This window comes from Tachysurus fulvidraco, chromosome 14 (genome assembly GCF_022655615.1).
Source record: "Tachysurus fulvidraco isolate hzauxx_2018 chromosome 14, HZAU_PFXX_2.0, whole genome shotgun sequence".
Lineage (NCBI taxonomy): Eukaryota > Metazoa > Chordata > Actinopteri > Siluriformes > Bagridae > Tachysurus > Tachysurus fulvidraco.
The window spans coordinates 4,642,172-4,656,728 of record NC_062531.1 but is presented as its reverse complement, the minus strand read 5'-3'; the positions used below and the strand labels follow the sequence as shown (position 1 = coordinate 4,656,728).

At 42.3% G+C, this 14,557-nt stretch overlaps 1 protein-coding gene across 2 annotated transcripts in view; it reads left to right on the top strand.

The window, feature by feature from the left end:
• The window catches only part of ptpn18 (protein tyrosine phosphatase non-receptor type 18), a 36,170-nt gene extending 25,659 nt beyond the window's left edge, over nt 1-10,511 (top strand). For both annotated transcript variants that reach the window (XM_027151612.2, XM_027151613.2), the window contains exons 15-18: nt 1,432-1,457; nt 3,174-3,201; nt 9,159-9,251; nt 10,222-10,511. In XM_027151612.2, the coding sequence (XP_027007413.1) occupies nt 1,432-1,457; nt 3,174-3,201; nt 9,159-9,251; nt 10,222-10,295 (221 nt within the window). In that variant the 3' untranslated portion in view covers nt 10,296-10,511. The remainder of the gene's footprint in view (nt 1-1,431; nt 1,458-3,173; nt 3,202-9,158; nt 9,252-10,221) is intronic.
• The last annotated feature ends 4,046 nt before the right edge of the window (nt 10,512-14,557 follow it).

Sequence of the window (14,557 nt, the reverse complement as noted above, 5' to 3'; positions counted from 1 at the left end):
AAAAAAAAAAAAAAAAACAGAACTTCTTTTCTTCCCTTTTTTAAAAAAAGAAAAGTTTTAATTTAAGAAACGTTTGTTATCTGGAAAAAAAAAATAAAGGAAGAATACTGAAATAGAAGATTGTTTGTGTTTGGATTTGGATTTATTAGCATCTTTTATTAAAATTAAAGATTTAAACGTGATCCTGACATTTGTTTTTTTGTTTTTTGTTTTTTTTATTGCGTTTGTTGCTGAGTTTTGTACGGAGGCTTTTGTGGGTTTTTGTCAGTGCTTTTTGGATAACACGTCTTTTGTCCCCGGTTTTACTTCTCTTTTTGAATTCCTCTCTTTCATATGATCATCGGGGTGACAGGAAGACGATATTTTTTATTTTCTCACAGTATTTTATTTTAGTCTTTCTTATGTAGCATGACTTTAAGGATGAAGAAGCCTGTAATCACATTAGAGCAGAGATTTTTGTATTTAAGCTTCTTTGTTAACCGACTAGCTTAGCCTAGCAGCTTGGACCGGAATTTACATCAAAGGACCAAATTTCACACTTTCCTAACTTTATTTTAAATGAGACCCCATTTAACTTTTAACATTTAGAAGGCAAGCATATGGAGTACAATAGTACATCATGTGTTGTTGGATACACGTTTTGACGTTTTTCTCACACAAACTATAGCGCTCGTTTCACCCACAAGTGACAAGCGACATTAGCGACTTGCTAGCGCAGACTGCCGATGATATGTTTAGTCTGAATTTTCATGTTTCACACAACTTTCTTAGTGTAATTAAACATTCTACTTGTTTTAAGGGGGTGTGGGGGGGCTAGCACTCGACTATCGGCTGAAAAATTACTGAAATTATTGGTTTTGTGTGTTTGGTTTTGTGTGTGTGAGTGTGTGTGTGTGTGTGTGTGTGTGTGTGTGTGTGTGTGTGTGTGTGTGTGTTTGGTTGTGTAAGTGTGCGTGTTTGGTTGCATGGCTTTGTGTGGGTGTGTTTGGTTGTGTAAGTGTAGGTGTGTGTGTGTGTGTTTGGTTGTGTTTGTGTGTGTGTGTGTTTTTGGATGCATGTTTGGGTGTATGAGTCTGCGTGTATGTGTCTTTTTTGGTCTCGTGTGTGTGTTTGGATGTGTATGTGTGTGTTTGGTTGTGTGTGTTTGGTTGTGTGTTTTAGTGTTTGGGTGTATGGGTCTGCGTGTGTGTGTCTTTTTTTGGTCGTGTGTGTGTGTTTCATTGTGTGTGTTTCGTTGTGTGTGTTTCGTTGTGTGCGTTTGTGTGTGTTTGGGTGCATGGGTCTGTGTGTGTGTTTGGGTGCATGAGTCTGTGTGTGTGTGTGTGTGTGTGTGTGTGTGTGTGTGTGTGTGTGTGTGTGTGTGTGTGTGTGTGTGTGTGTGTGTGTGTTGTTAAACTAATTGACCTTGTTTCCGTGTGTTTTCTTCTCTAGGCGATTTCCAGATGAGAAACTCACAGGTAACTCCACCTACATCTACTCTACACCTCATGACCTCAAACTATAGTGACTAAATCTCTTATAACATGAGTATTACATGTAATTATGTAGCACTTTATCCACTGAACGCTAATCTAGATTACATCTCCCAGTTTAGTTCAGACCATATCTTACCAGAGTCCTACACAGTTAACAGACACAATCTGACCAACAGAGACTAGAACAAGTTTAACCTGCACTTCCACTTTCCTGTCTGGATGTTGTTTGTACAATGGAGATTTACTCACAAATATTTCTGATAAATTACAGCTTTCTTCTGTCTAAAAAACAATACATTCCTGTCCAGTCAGTAGTCCTGTAGTATGTTTGTGTTGTGGAAACAAAATGTTGATATCAAACCCAGGGGCGGTCCTAGGCCTTTTTCAGGGTGGCTCCAGCCCCCTGTGTGTGATCTCAGCCACCCTAAAACTAAACGTTCTGTCAGGACCACTTGTCAAATGAGAGTAGATTAGATGATAGCATACAGTTAGTGTTGGTGGTATGGTTCTGTTCGGGGCAGGAATCTGCACGCCCGTCCGTGAGCATGCAGGGACCGAACGGGGACAGCAGCAACTAGAAAATAGAATAGACCCCCTATAACAGGACCATTGATCATGCATAGAGTTGTTTTTTTTTTCCAAATAATAGATGAATAAATGGATAAATAAATAAATAAATAATTAGAGAGAGGGAGAGAGAGAAAATAAGTGGAGATTTAAGACGTAAACTGGTACAACGAACACGGGTTCCGGCATGGTGGAGTCGGGGTTAGAGGAGGGAGTTTAAGTCGCTGCAGCAGCGACACGCTAGAAAGTGGCTCAATGAATGGGAATTTAAATGGTCGGGTAATATGGATGACGTAACCGGATTGGTGTGCGTCGTGGACTGCTGATTAACAGCTGATGCGCGCTTGACGACGTGGCCTGCCAGAACTAATGCAAAGCTTAATTATAATTTTTACTTTCATAAATAAACAATAAAAATTACGTTAAAATGCAAGACATGTCGTCGATGGGAAAGAAAATTATTTATCAGGTTGATCCAAGAGCGTTTTTTTTTTTACTTTGCTCTTACGCACGTGCGTTGTAGTCTTTCAAAAGTGCATCATCAGCTGTCTGACTTATTTGAACGGAGAAGCACAGAGTCAGAGCTGGAGGCGTTTATCTATAACGTTAATCGGCGGAAAAACGCAAAGACGGCAAAAGAGTGAAATTTCACTATTCTTATTACCAGAGTTGTAGCACAAACAAAATATTAATGCAAACAATCCATTCAATACTAAATAAAAATAACATTTATTGATTTGGTCTTTGTCTTGTGAATATTTGTTTATTAATGTCTGCATTCATTGGACACACTGTTTGTAGAGAATGCACACATACATGAACTGATTTGATTCAAGACTGGCATCATTACATCATGCATAAAATTTTGGTGTCCACTTTTGCCATTTTAAATAATACCATAACTTTTGGCTTACTATGTAGTCATATAATATATAATATAAATATTCTCACTGAGGGCTAAAACCCCCCTAAAGATGAAATCCTAGAACCACCCCTGCTCAAACCTATTTCTGCATTTTACACAGTCAGAAAATAGCTCATTTGTTTAAACTGAAAATTTAACTCAAGTGTGTTTGTAAAAACGGTTAACTTATTAAATTCTGATGTGGATTTCTTTTGTGTATCTTACAGCTGTATCCATCTCTAAAACAAGTATCTTGTAAGTACTTTACAGATGTACACACACACACACACACACACACACATACACACACACACACACACACACGATGAAAGACTGCAGAAACACTAGCTGTACAACATGGACTGAATGTTGTGTTATGATCATGTTATGTTTGTGTGTGAGAGCAGTGTCAGTGAGCAGGGAGGAGTCTTGTGCTGCGATGTTAATGTCCCTTTGGTTGATAAACAGTCTACAAACTAGCACATGTAACCACCGCTGGCCACAGAGCAGAGCTATGTGTGTCAGAGCAGCTGACAAGAACATGTTCACACACCCAAACACACACTCTGCACACACACTCTACATACAGTTAGTGCAGACACTACACACACTCTACACACAGTCAGTGCAGACACTACACACACTCTACACACAGTCAGTGCAGACACTACACACACTCTACATACAGTTAGTGCAGACACTACACACACTCTACATACAGTTAGTGCAGACACTACACACACTCTACACACAGTCAGTGCAGACACTACACACACTCTACATACAGTCAGTGCAGACACCACACACACTCTACACACAGACTGTGCAGACACTACACACACTCCAAATACAGTCAGTGCAGACACTACACACACTCTACACACAGACTGTGCAGACACTACACACACTCTACATACAGTCAGTGCAGACACTACACACACTCTACATACAGTCAGTGCAGACACTACACACACTCTACACACAGACTGTGCAGACACTACACACACTCTACACACAGTCAGTGCAGACACTACACACACTCTACATACAGTTAGTGCAGACACTACACACACTCTACATACAGTTAGTGTAGACACTACACACACTCTACACACAGTCAGTGCAGACACTACACACACTCTACATACAGTCAGTGCAGACACTACACACACTCTACATACAGTCAGTGCAGACACTACACACACACTCTACATACAGTCAGTGCAGACACTACACACACTCTACATACAGTCAGTGCAGACACTACACACACTCTACATACAGTTAAGTGCAGACACTACACACACTCTACATACAGTTAGTGCAGACACTACACACACTCTACATACAGTCAGTGCAGACACTACACACACTCTGCACACACACTCTACATACAGTCAGTACAGACACTACACACACTCTACACACAGACAGTGCAGACACTACACACACTCTACACACAGTCAGTACAGACACTACACACACTCTACACACAGTCAGTGCAGACACTACACACACTCTACATACAGTTAAGTGCAGACACTACACACACTCTACATACAGTAAGTGCAGACACTACACACACTCTGCACACACACTCTACATACAGTCAGTACAGACACTACACACACTCTACATACAGTCAGTGCAGACACTACACACACTCTACATACAGTCAGTGCAGACACTACACACACTCTACATACAGTCAGTGCAGACACTACACACACTCTACATACAGTCAGTACAGACACTACACACACTCTACACACAGTCAGTGCAGACACTACACACACTCTACATACAGTCAGTGCAGACACTACACACACTCTGCACACACACTCTACATACAGTCAGTACAGACACTACACACACTCTACACACAGACAGTGCAGACACTACACACACTCTACACACAGTCAGTACAGACACTACACACACTCTACACACAGTCAGTGCAGACACTACACACACTCTACATACAGTTAAGTGCAGACACTACACACACTCTACATACAGTAAGTGCAGACACTACACACACTCTACATACAGACAGTGCAGACACTACACACACTCTACATACAGTCAGTACAGACAATACACACACTCTACATACAGTCAGTGCAGACACTACACACACTCTACATACAGTTAGTGCAGACACTACACACACTACAAATACAGTCAGTGCAGACACTACACACACTCTACATACAGTTAGTGCAGACACTAAACACACTCTACACACAGTCAGTGCAGACACTACACACACTCTACATACAGTTAGTGCAGACACTACACACACTCTACACACAGTCAGTGCAGACACTACACACACTCTACACAGTCAGTGCAGACACTACACACTATCTACATAGTATGTGCAGACACTACAGACACACTACATGCACTCTGCACACACACACAAAATTAGACAGGTGCATAAATTTGGGCACCCCAGCAGAAAAATCACATCAATATTTAGTACATTTACAGCATTTAGCAGACACCCTTATCCAGAGTGACTTACAACTGAGCAATTGAGGGTTAAGGGCCTTGCTCAGGGGCCCAGCAGTGGCAGCTTGGTGGATCTGGCGTTCAAACCCATGACCTTCCAATCAGTAGCCCAACACCTTAACCACTGAGCTACCACATCCTAGTAGAGCCTCCTTTAGCAGAAATAACAGCCTTTAAACACTTCCTATAGCCTGTAGTGAGTGTCTGGATTCTGGATGAATGTATTTTGGACCATTTCTCCTTATAAAACATCTCCAGTTCAGTTAGGTTTGATGGTTGCCGAACATGGACAGCCTGCTTCAAATCACCCCACAGATGTTCAATGATATTCAGGTCTGGGGACTGGGATGGCCGTTCCACAACATTCTACTTGTTCCTCTGCATAAATGCCTGAGTAGATTATGAGCAGTGTTTTAGGTCGTGGTACCAGCACTGGCCACACAGACCCACAGCATGATGGAACCTCCACCAAATTTTTAGTGTGCAGACATCACACACACACTGCATGCATTCTACACACACACACACACACACACACACACACACACACACAACACACACAATACATACAGTCTGTGCAGACATCACACACACACTGCATGCATTCTACACACACACACACAACACACACAATACATACAGTCTGTGCAGACATCACACACACACTGCATGCATTCTACACACACACACACACACACACACACACACACACAACACACACAATACATACAGTCTGTGCAGACATCACACACACACTGCACACTACATGCACTCTACACACACACACACCACACACTCTACATACAGTCTGTGCAGACATCACACACACACTGCATGCACTCTGCACACACACACACACACACACACACACACACACACACCACACACTCTACATACAGTCTGTGCAGACATCACACACACACTGCATGCACTCTACACACACACACACACACACACACACACACACACACTACATACTCTACATACAGTCTGTGCAGACATCACACACACTGCATGCACTCTGCACACACACACACACACACACACACACACACACACACACACACACACACACACACACACACACACACACACACCACACACTCTACATACAGTCTGTGCAGACATCACACACACACACTGCATGCACTCTGCACACACACACACACACACACACACACACACACACACACACCACACACTCTACATACAGTCTGTGCAGACATCACACACACACTGCATGCACTCTGCACACACACACACACACACCACACACTCTACATACAGTCTGTGCAGACATCACACACACACTGCATGCACTCTGCACACACACACCACACACACACTCTACATACAGTCTGTGCAGACATCACACACACACACTGCACACTACATGCACTCTACACACACACCACACACTCCACATACAGTCTTTGCAGACACTACACACACACTGCATGCACTCTGCACACACACACACACACACACACACCACACACTCTACATACAGTCTGTGCAGACACCACACACACACACTGCATGCATTCTACACACACACACCACACACTCTACATACTGTACAGTCTGTGCAGACACTACACACTTACTACATTCCCTCTACACACACACACACACACACACACACACACACACACACACACCACATACACTCTGCATACAATATGTGCAGACACTACACACTTACTACATGCCCTCTGCACACACACACACACACACACACACACACACACACTCTACATACAGTCTGTGCAGACAAAACACACACACTGCATGCATTCTACACACACACACACCACACACACTCTGCATACAGTATGTGCAGACACTACACACTTACTACATGCCCTCTGCACACACACACACACACACACACACACACACACACACAACACACACTCTGCATACAGTCTGTGCAGACACTACACACACACTGCATGCACTCTACACACACACACCACACACTCTACATACAGTCTGTGCAGACACTACACACACTGCACACACTCTACACACACACACACCACACACTACATACAGTCTGTGCAGAAACTACACACACTGCACACACTCTACACACACACACACCACACACTACATACAGTCTGTGCAGAAACTACACACACTGCACACACTCTACACACACACACACCACACACTACATACAGTCTGTGCAGACACTACACCCACGGCACACACTCTACACACACACACACACACCACACACTACATACAGTCTGTGCAGACACTACACACACACTACATGCCCTCTGCACACACACCACACACTACATACAGTCTGTGCAGACACTACACACACTGCACACACTCTACACACACACACACCACACACTACATACAGTCTGTGCAGACACTACACACACACTACATACCCTCTACACACACACACACACCACACACTACATACAGTCTGTGCAGACACTACACACACTGCACACACTCTACACACACACACACACACCACACACTACATACAGTCTATGCAGACACTACACACACACTACATACCCTCTGCACACACACACACACCACACACTACATACAGTCTGTGCAGACACTACACAAACACTACATACCCTCTGCACACACACACACCACACACTACATACAGTCTGTGCAGACACTACACACACTGCACACACTCTACACACACACACACACCACACACTACATACAGTCTATGCAGACACTACACCCACGGCACACACTCCACACACACACACACACACACACACCACACACTACATACAGTCTGTGCAGACACTACACACACACTACATGCCCTCTGCACACACACCACACACTACATACAGTCTGTGCAGACACTACACACACTGCACACACTCTACACACACACACACACACACACCACACACTACATACAGTCTGTGCAGACACTACACACACACTACATACCCTCTGCACACACACACACACCACACACTACATACAGTCTGTGCAGACACTACACACACTGCACACACTCTACACACTGCAGTGTAGCTCAGATTTGCACACATTGTTGATATGTTATGGTAAATATTATTGTGCATAATAAGTGAAATAACTGCAGCACTTCTTGTATGTTGTTGCCTTTTGTTTCACTTCCTCTGTGTTATAAAGGCTTCGTGTAGATCATTTTCACATGCAGTGTTTCGCAAAATATATTTGCAGTAGTAAATTACCTACAAGTTCCCCCAGAAGCTGGTGTGTGTGTCTGTAAGAGAGAGAGAGAGAGAGAGAGAGAGAGAGAGAGAGAGAGAGAGAGAGAGAACTGGATTACTGGTGAAGTCTTCACCTTCTCTGGAGAATTCTTATCAACTTCACCACGTGCCATGAAGAAATAAACAGGAAGAGCTGTTAGATTCGTTTCGGTCGCTGTCTCGTTCTTTCTTAGCGCCATCTCACTCTTTCTCTACTTCTCTCTCTTGCTCTTTCTCTCTAGAGCTCAAACTGTGTAACTCTGTACCCTCTCTGCCTCTTTTCATCTCTCTCTCACACAGAAACTTCATCCTCTTGTTTGCACCTTTGATGTTCTGACCTGTTTTTTTTTTGTTTTTTTTGTATGTGTGTGTGTGTGTGTGTGTGTGTGTGTGTGTGTGTGTGTGTGTGTGTGTGTGTGTGTGTGTGTGTGTGTGTGTGTGTTTCCTATACAGCAGAGAAACAGTACAATTCAGATGATGACTATGAGTATGTCTCAAACCCAGTCAGAGAGACGAACAGCAGCCAGTGCAGCCCTGGAGGCATCGGTCAGTATACACACACACACACACACACACACACACACACACACACACACACACATATATATATACACACACAGACACACACACACATCATGGCAGCGGTAGCTCAAGACCACATATAGCTTCTACACCTGACACAGACTGTGCTGTTGGTTGACTGATGCCGACCTCAAAACACCATTTTAATCAGGGTCAGGAATCAGATCTCTGGAGCAGGCCGGTTTCGAAATCTCTCTTAAAGTCCTCGATCAAACCGCTGATCATTTCACACCTCAGAATCAGTCCTGGGTGCGGATTCCAGTTTTCAGACCAAGCGCAAAAACACCTTCAATGTAAATTGTCTTGCCAGTTTCTCTAATCGCACTGATATGTAAATCAGTTCAGGTTCAAGCGATTCGAGTCATGCATCTCCGGTTCCTAAAAAAAAAATCCACTATTGCATTGTTTAAAAAAAAATGCTGTGCATTGACATGAATTATTTTTCTAAAAAAAAAAAAAAAAAAATTTTTTTATTATTGAAGTGCTTGCTAGTAGGCCGTCGTAATGGCTCATGGGTGCATATATTTATTATTAATGTGTTTATCAGTATGAATTATTGTACAGCTGAAGGTCTAAATGTATTCACAAGATTATACAAATCTTTAAAAATGTTGTACACAAGAACCCAAATCTATCCATCCACCCCCTCCCTTTCTATCTATCCATCCATCTATCTATCTATCTATCTATCTATCTATCTATCTATCTATCTATCTATCTATCTATCTATCTATCTATCTATCTATCTATCTTGACATTTAGTAAATTCTAGTAATAAATTAAATCAGTTAAAGCATATATGAATTCAAGCGTATGCTGCAAATAAATTTATTTATTTATTTATTTATTTATTTATTTATTTATTTATTTATTTATTTATTTATTTATTATGCTTCAAAAGGATTCACCTCAGTTTGTTTTTCTGGACTTCTAGGTTTTAAATGCAGAGTCAGGAAACCCAAAGGACCCAGAGACCCGCCTTCACAATGGAATCGACCAGAGAGATGAAACTATTACAACAACAATGTTGTCTATAGAGCTACATATTCAGCATTTTTTTAAATCCATGGAATGGATTCATTATTTTGTTTATTTTGTTATAGAGGTGAAGGTTTTTTAGATGTGTGCGTGGGGGGAGGGGCGGTATGGGAGTAATGTAAGAGTTTATTACAAATGTAATGTATATGTTTAATTTATTGCAATAAATGTGTTGTCTGGATTGTACACAGTGCTGCTGTGATACACTGCGCTGACCAGTAGAGGGCGCTGGTGAGGTTTAGTTCGAACACTTTATGAACTATGAGAAGGTAAACTGGGTCACCACATAGATTAGCTTCTGTACCATATTACTCTATATTATATATATATAAAAGTTTGATAAACAGATAATACCATATTCGTACAAATATTTTGCTATTTTTTTAGATAATACAATTTATTGACAAATAAACCATTAAAATGAGATACATACAGATTGTGTAATAGATAAAATGCTGAAAAAGAAAATATAGAACTTGAGCAAAAATTATACAAAAATAATATTCAATAATTGCAATAAATAAGACTCACTTTTTTTACCTTAAAGGTAAGGTAAATATGCTAAGAGGATTTAATATAACAATTAACAAACAAATAAATAATAATCATTTTTTTAATATGAATAAATACTCTATTAACATTAATAGTTAAGACTAATCCAAGTTTACAGAAGTGAGAATGTGTGGTGTTATATAACATAGAGGCTGTGAAATATTGTTTAATTTACTCCTCAGCTATAGCGGGTCAGATGTGTAGATAACGCAATAAGCAGAGAATCCTGCGGCTGTCGGATGTAATTGTTTCTCAGCCAATAAACGAAGACAAACATTTATTGCTGTAAAAAGCTCTGGTGCTTTAATTGTGCCTTAACTGCACAGAGAACTGCGTTTCATTTGTAAAATGTAAGCGAATGTGCATCAGGTCACTCGGGCATAAAAAATAAGAAAATAAATTGTAAAAAAAAAAAAGAAGAAAGAAAGAAAGGAAAGCGTGCACGTCTTTGGTAAAGAAAGCCTTCCATTACGTGAAATGATACTTCAGTGAGTGTTTAGCATTATGGCTTTTTGAATGGAGGAGAGCTTGTTGCCTCTTTCTCTTTGTTCTGTTGAATGTGTGTGTGTGTTTGTGTGTGTGTGTGTGTGTGTGTGTGTGTGTGTGTGTGTGTGTGTGTGTGTGTGTTTGAGAGAGAGAGAGAGAGAGAGAGAGAGAGAGAGAGAGAGAGAGAGAGAGAGAGAAGAGAGAGTTGCACATAGGGGTTCAACTAATGACGGTCTGATAGCACTGTGCCTGTAGGGTGTGTGTGTGTGTGTGTGTGTGTGTGTGTGTGTGTGTGTGTGTGTGTGTGTGTGTGTGTGTGTGTGTGTGTGTGTGTGTGTGTGTCTGTTTGTGTGTGTGTCTGTGTGTGTGTGTGTGTGTGTGTGTGTGTGTGTGTGTGTGTGTGTGTGTGTGTGTCTGTGTGTGTAGTTTGATGTCCTCTGGGTTCCTCTGGCTGGGTAATCCCATTCAGTACATGCTAATGTGAAACTAGAATCTAATGACCTTCTGCCATGGCTTTTCAACCTCACCCTACAGCAACACCACCCCCTCACACACACACACACACACACACACACACACACACACACACACACACACACACACACAACTGATTGTCAAGAGACGCATTCCTCTTAAAGTTATGAAGATACAAACCACAAAAACAATACAGTATGTTCTTGTGTTTTATATATATATATATATATATATATATATATATATATATATATATATATATATATATATATAGTATATATATCCAACTGAAACAACAACTGACAAACAACAGCACAAATCATCCTATTGACTCTGTCCCTCAGCCTGTCATGTCATCTTTACTGTACACATCACAGCTCACAGGAAGTTAACACAACCCGGGTCAAGTTAACACAATAGCAGGGTGGCCTGCTGTATTTCGCTCTTCGGAAGAATTCCTCGTGTTCATCAGCACGCTAAAAAATCAATAAAGTGAAAAGCGTGGTAAACAGCATTTACTGTCCTGCCTGCAAACTCATTCATCAAACTCTGCCCCTCTCCCGGCACCGACAGTACGTTCAGTGTTCGAGAAGACAAAGCGTCCTCGCTGTTCTCAAGGGGGTGAGGAGCTCATGCTGGTCATCGGGCTGTTCTCCGTCCAGGAGAAGAGAGGAGCCAGTGTTCATCCGAGCGCGTGGATATTGATCCACTCGGCGCCATGTTACTCCCCATCTGTTTGGGCGAGGGCCGCGTTCCCGCCGTCCCGCTGCTCCCGCCACCCGTAGCCATGGAGACCCATCCATTTATCCGCCTGGATTACCGCAAGCGATGAAGTTTGTTTAGCAGAAGCCATATTGGTGGCTGTTTTATTATTTGTCAGGCTTTTTATCTGAATGTGATTCCATTAGCGGTTACAACAAAAAGCCAGTGTTGTGATAAGTTGTGTACTTGACCTTAAAGTAATACTCCAGAGTCGTGTCTATGCGGTGTGTCTACAGTTATTTCATTCAGTAGAGTACTTCAACACTTTTGTCTAAACTCCTGAGATGATACGAGGAAGAAGCCTTGAGAGGAAGCTGACTCAAAAGGGAAATCATCTGGGTGACATAGTATTATAAAATATAACAATAAAAGGAAACATTCTTTCTTTAACTGAGGTCATTCATTCATTCATTCATTCATTTTCTACCGCTTTATCCGAACTTCTCGGGTCACGGGGAGCCTGTGCCTATCTCAGGCGTCATCGGGCATCAAGGCAGGATACACCCTGGACGGAGTGCCAACCCATCGCAGGGCACACACACACTCTCATTCACTCACGCAGTCACACACTACGGACAATTTTTCCAGAGATGCCGATCAACCTACCATGCATGTCTTTGGACCGGGGGAGGAAACCGGAGTACCCGGAGGAAACCCCCGAGGCACGGGGAGAACATGCAAACTCCGCACACACAAGGCGGAGGCGGGAATTGAACCCCGACCCTGGAGGTGTGAGGCGAACGTGCTACCCACTAAGCCACCGTGCCCCCTAACTGAGGTCAAAAAATTGCAATTGCATAACCTGGAGATTTGTTCCAGGTATAGTGTGAAGTCTGCAGATACAACTCCAGAGCTTTAGATAGTGTCCACAGGATCAGAATGGGGAATCTGATCCCTGTGTTTTTATACACACATCCTGTACATACAAATGTTTAAGGCTCTAGATTGTTGATCAGAAATTCAGGTGCTCCGTATCCTGCTCTATTACCCCGACATCCTAATCTGGGATATGCAAAGAAAAGAATTTCACTGTCAGTGCAAAACACAAGTGTGTCAGTGTGTGTGTGTGTGTGTGTGTGTTTCCAACAGGAAATATGCAACGTCAGCTTGTATGGTCGGTTAAAGAATGTGATTAATATCAAATAATTAAATAGCGTTCCCCAAAACAAAAACTACATACGGGTGGTTTATCTCAAACTGGCAACTGTCAAGAGAATGAAAAGGAAAGACGTTTGGTTAGAGAAAGACTGACTGAGGGGACCTATTTAAATGGGGAGGGGGAGGGGAGGGGCTTAAACAGGGTAATGCATTATATTGAAGTGTGTGTGTGGGAGTGAATTGAGGTAGTGCAGTGTACAGTAGGAGAGGGAGGGAGGGAGGGAGGGAGGGAGGGAGGGAGGGAGAGGAGTTGGGTTTGCTTTGGCCTTTTGATGAGTGCTTTTGGATTTAGATGAGAGAGAGTAGCGCTGGATTGAGCGTTTTTACAGGGATTCCTAAGCCAAATCCTGGAGCAAAGAGAGCTGGGGGGTTGAGAAAAGAGAGAGAGAGAGAGAGAGAGAGAGAGAGAGAGAGAGAGAGAGAGAGAGAGAGAGAGAGAGAGAGAGAGAGAGTGACAGACAATGAGAGATGAGGTAAGAATGAGATATAAGAGAGAGAATGAGAGGAAGAAAAGGGGAAAGCAGTAGTGAGATAGAGAAAAAAAGGAGACACAGTGAGATGCCATGCGAATGTGAGAATGGAATGGAGAGAGAGAGAGAGAGAGAGAGAGAGAGAGAGAGAGAGAGAGAGAGTGACAGACAATGAGAGATGAGGTAAGAATGAGATATAAGAGAGAGAATGAGAGGAAGAAAAGGGGAGGAAGAGGTGGAGAATGAAAGCAGTAGTGAGATAGAGAAAAAAAGGAGACACAGTGAGATGCCATGCGAATGTGAGAATGGAATGGAGAGAGAGAGAGAGAG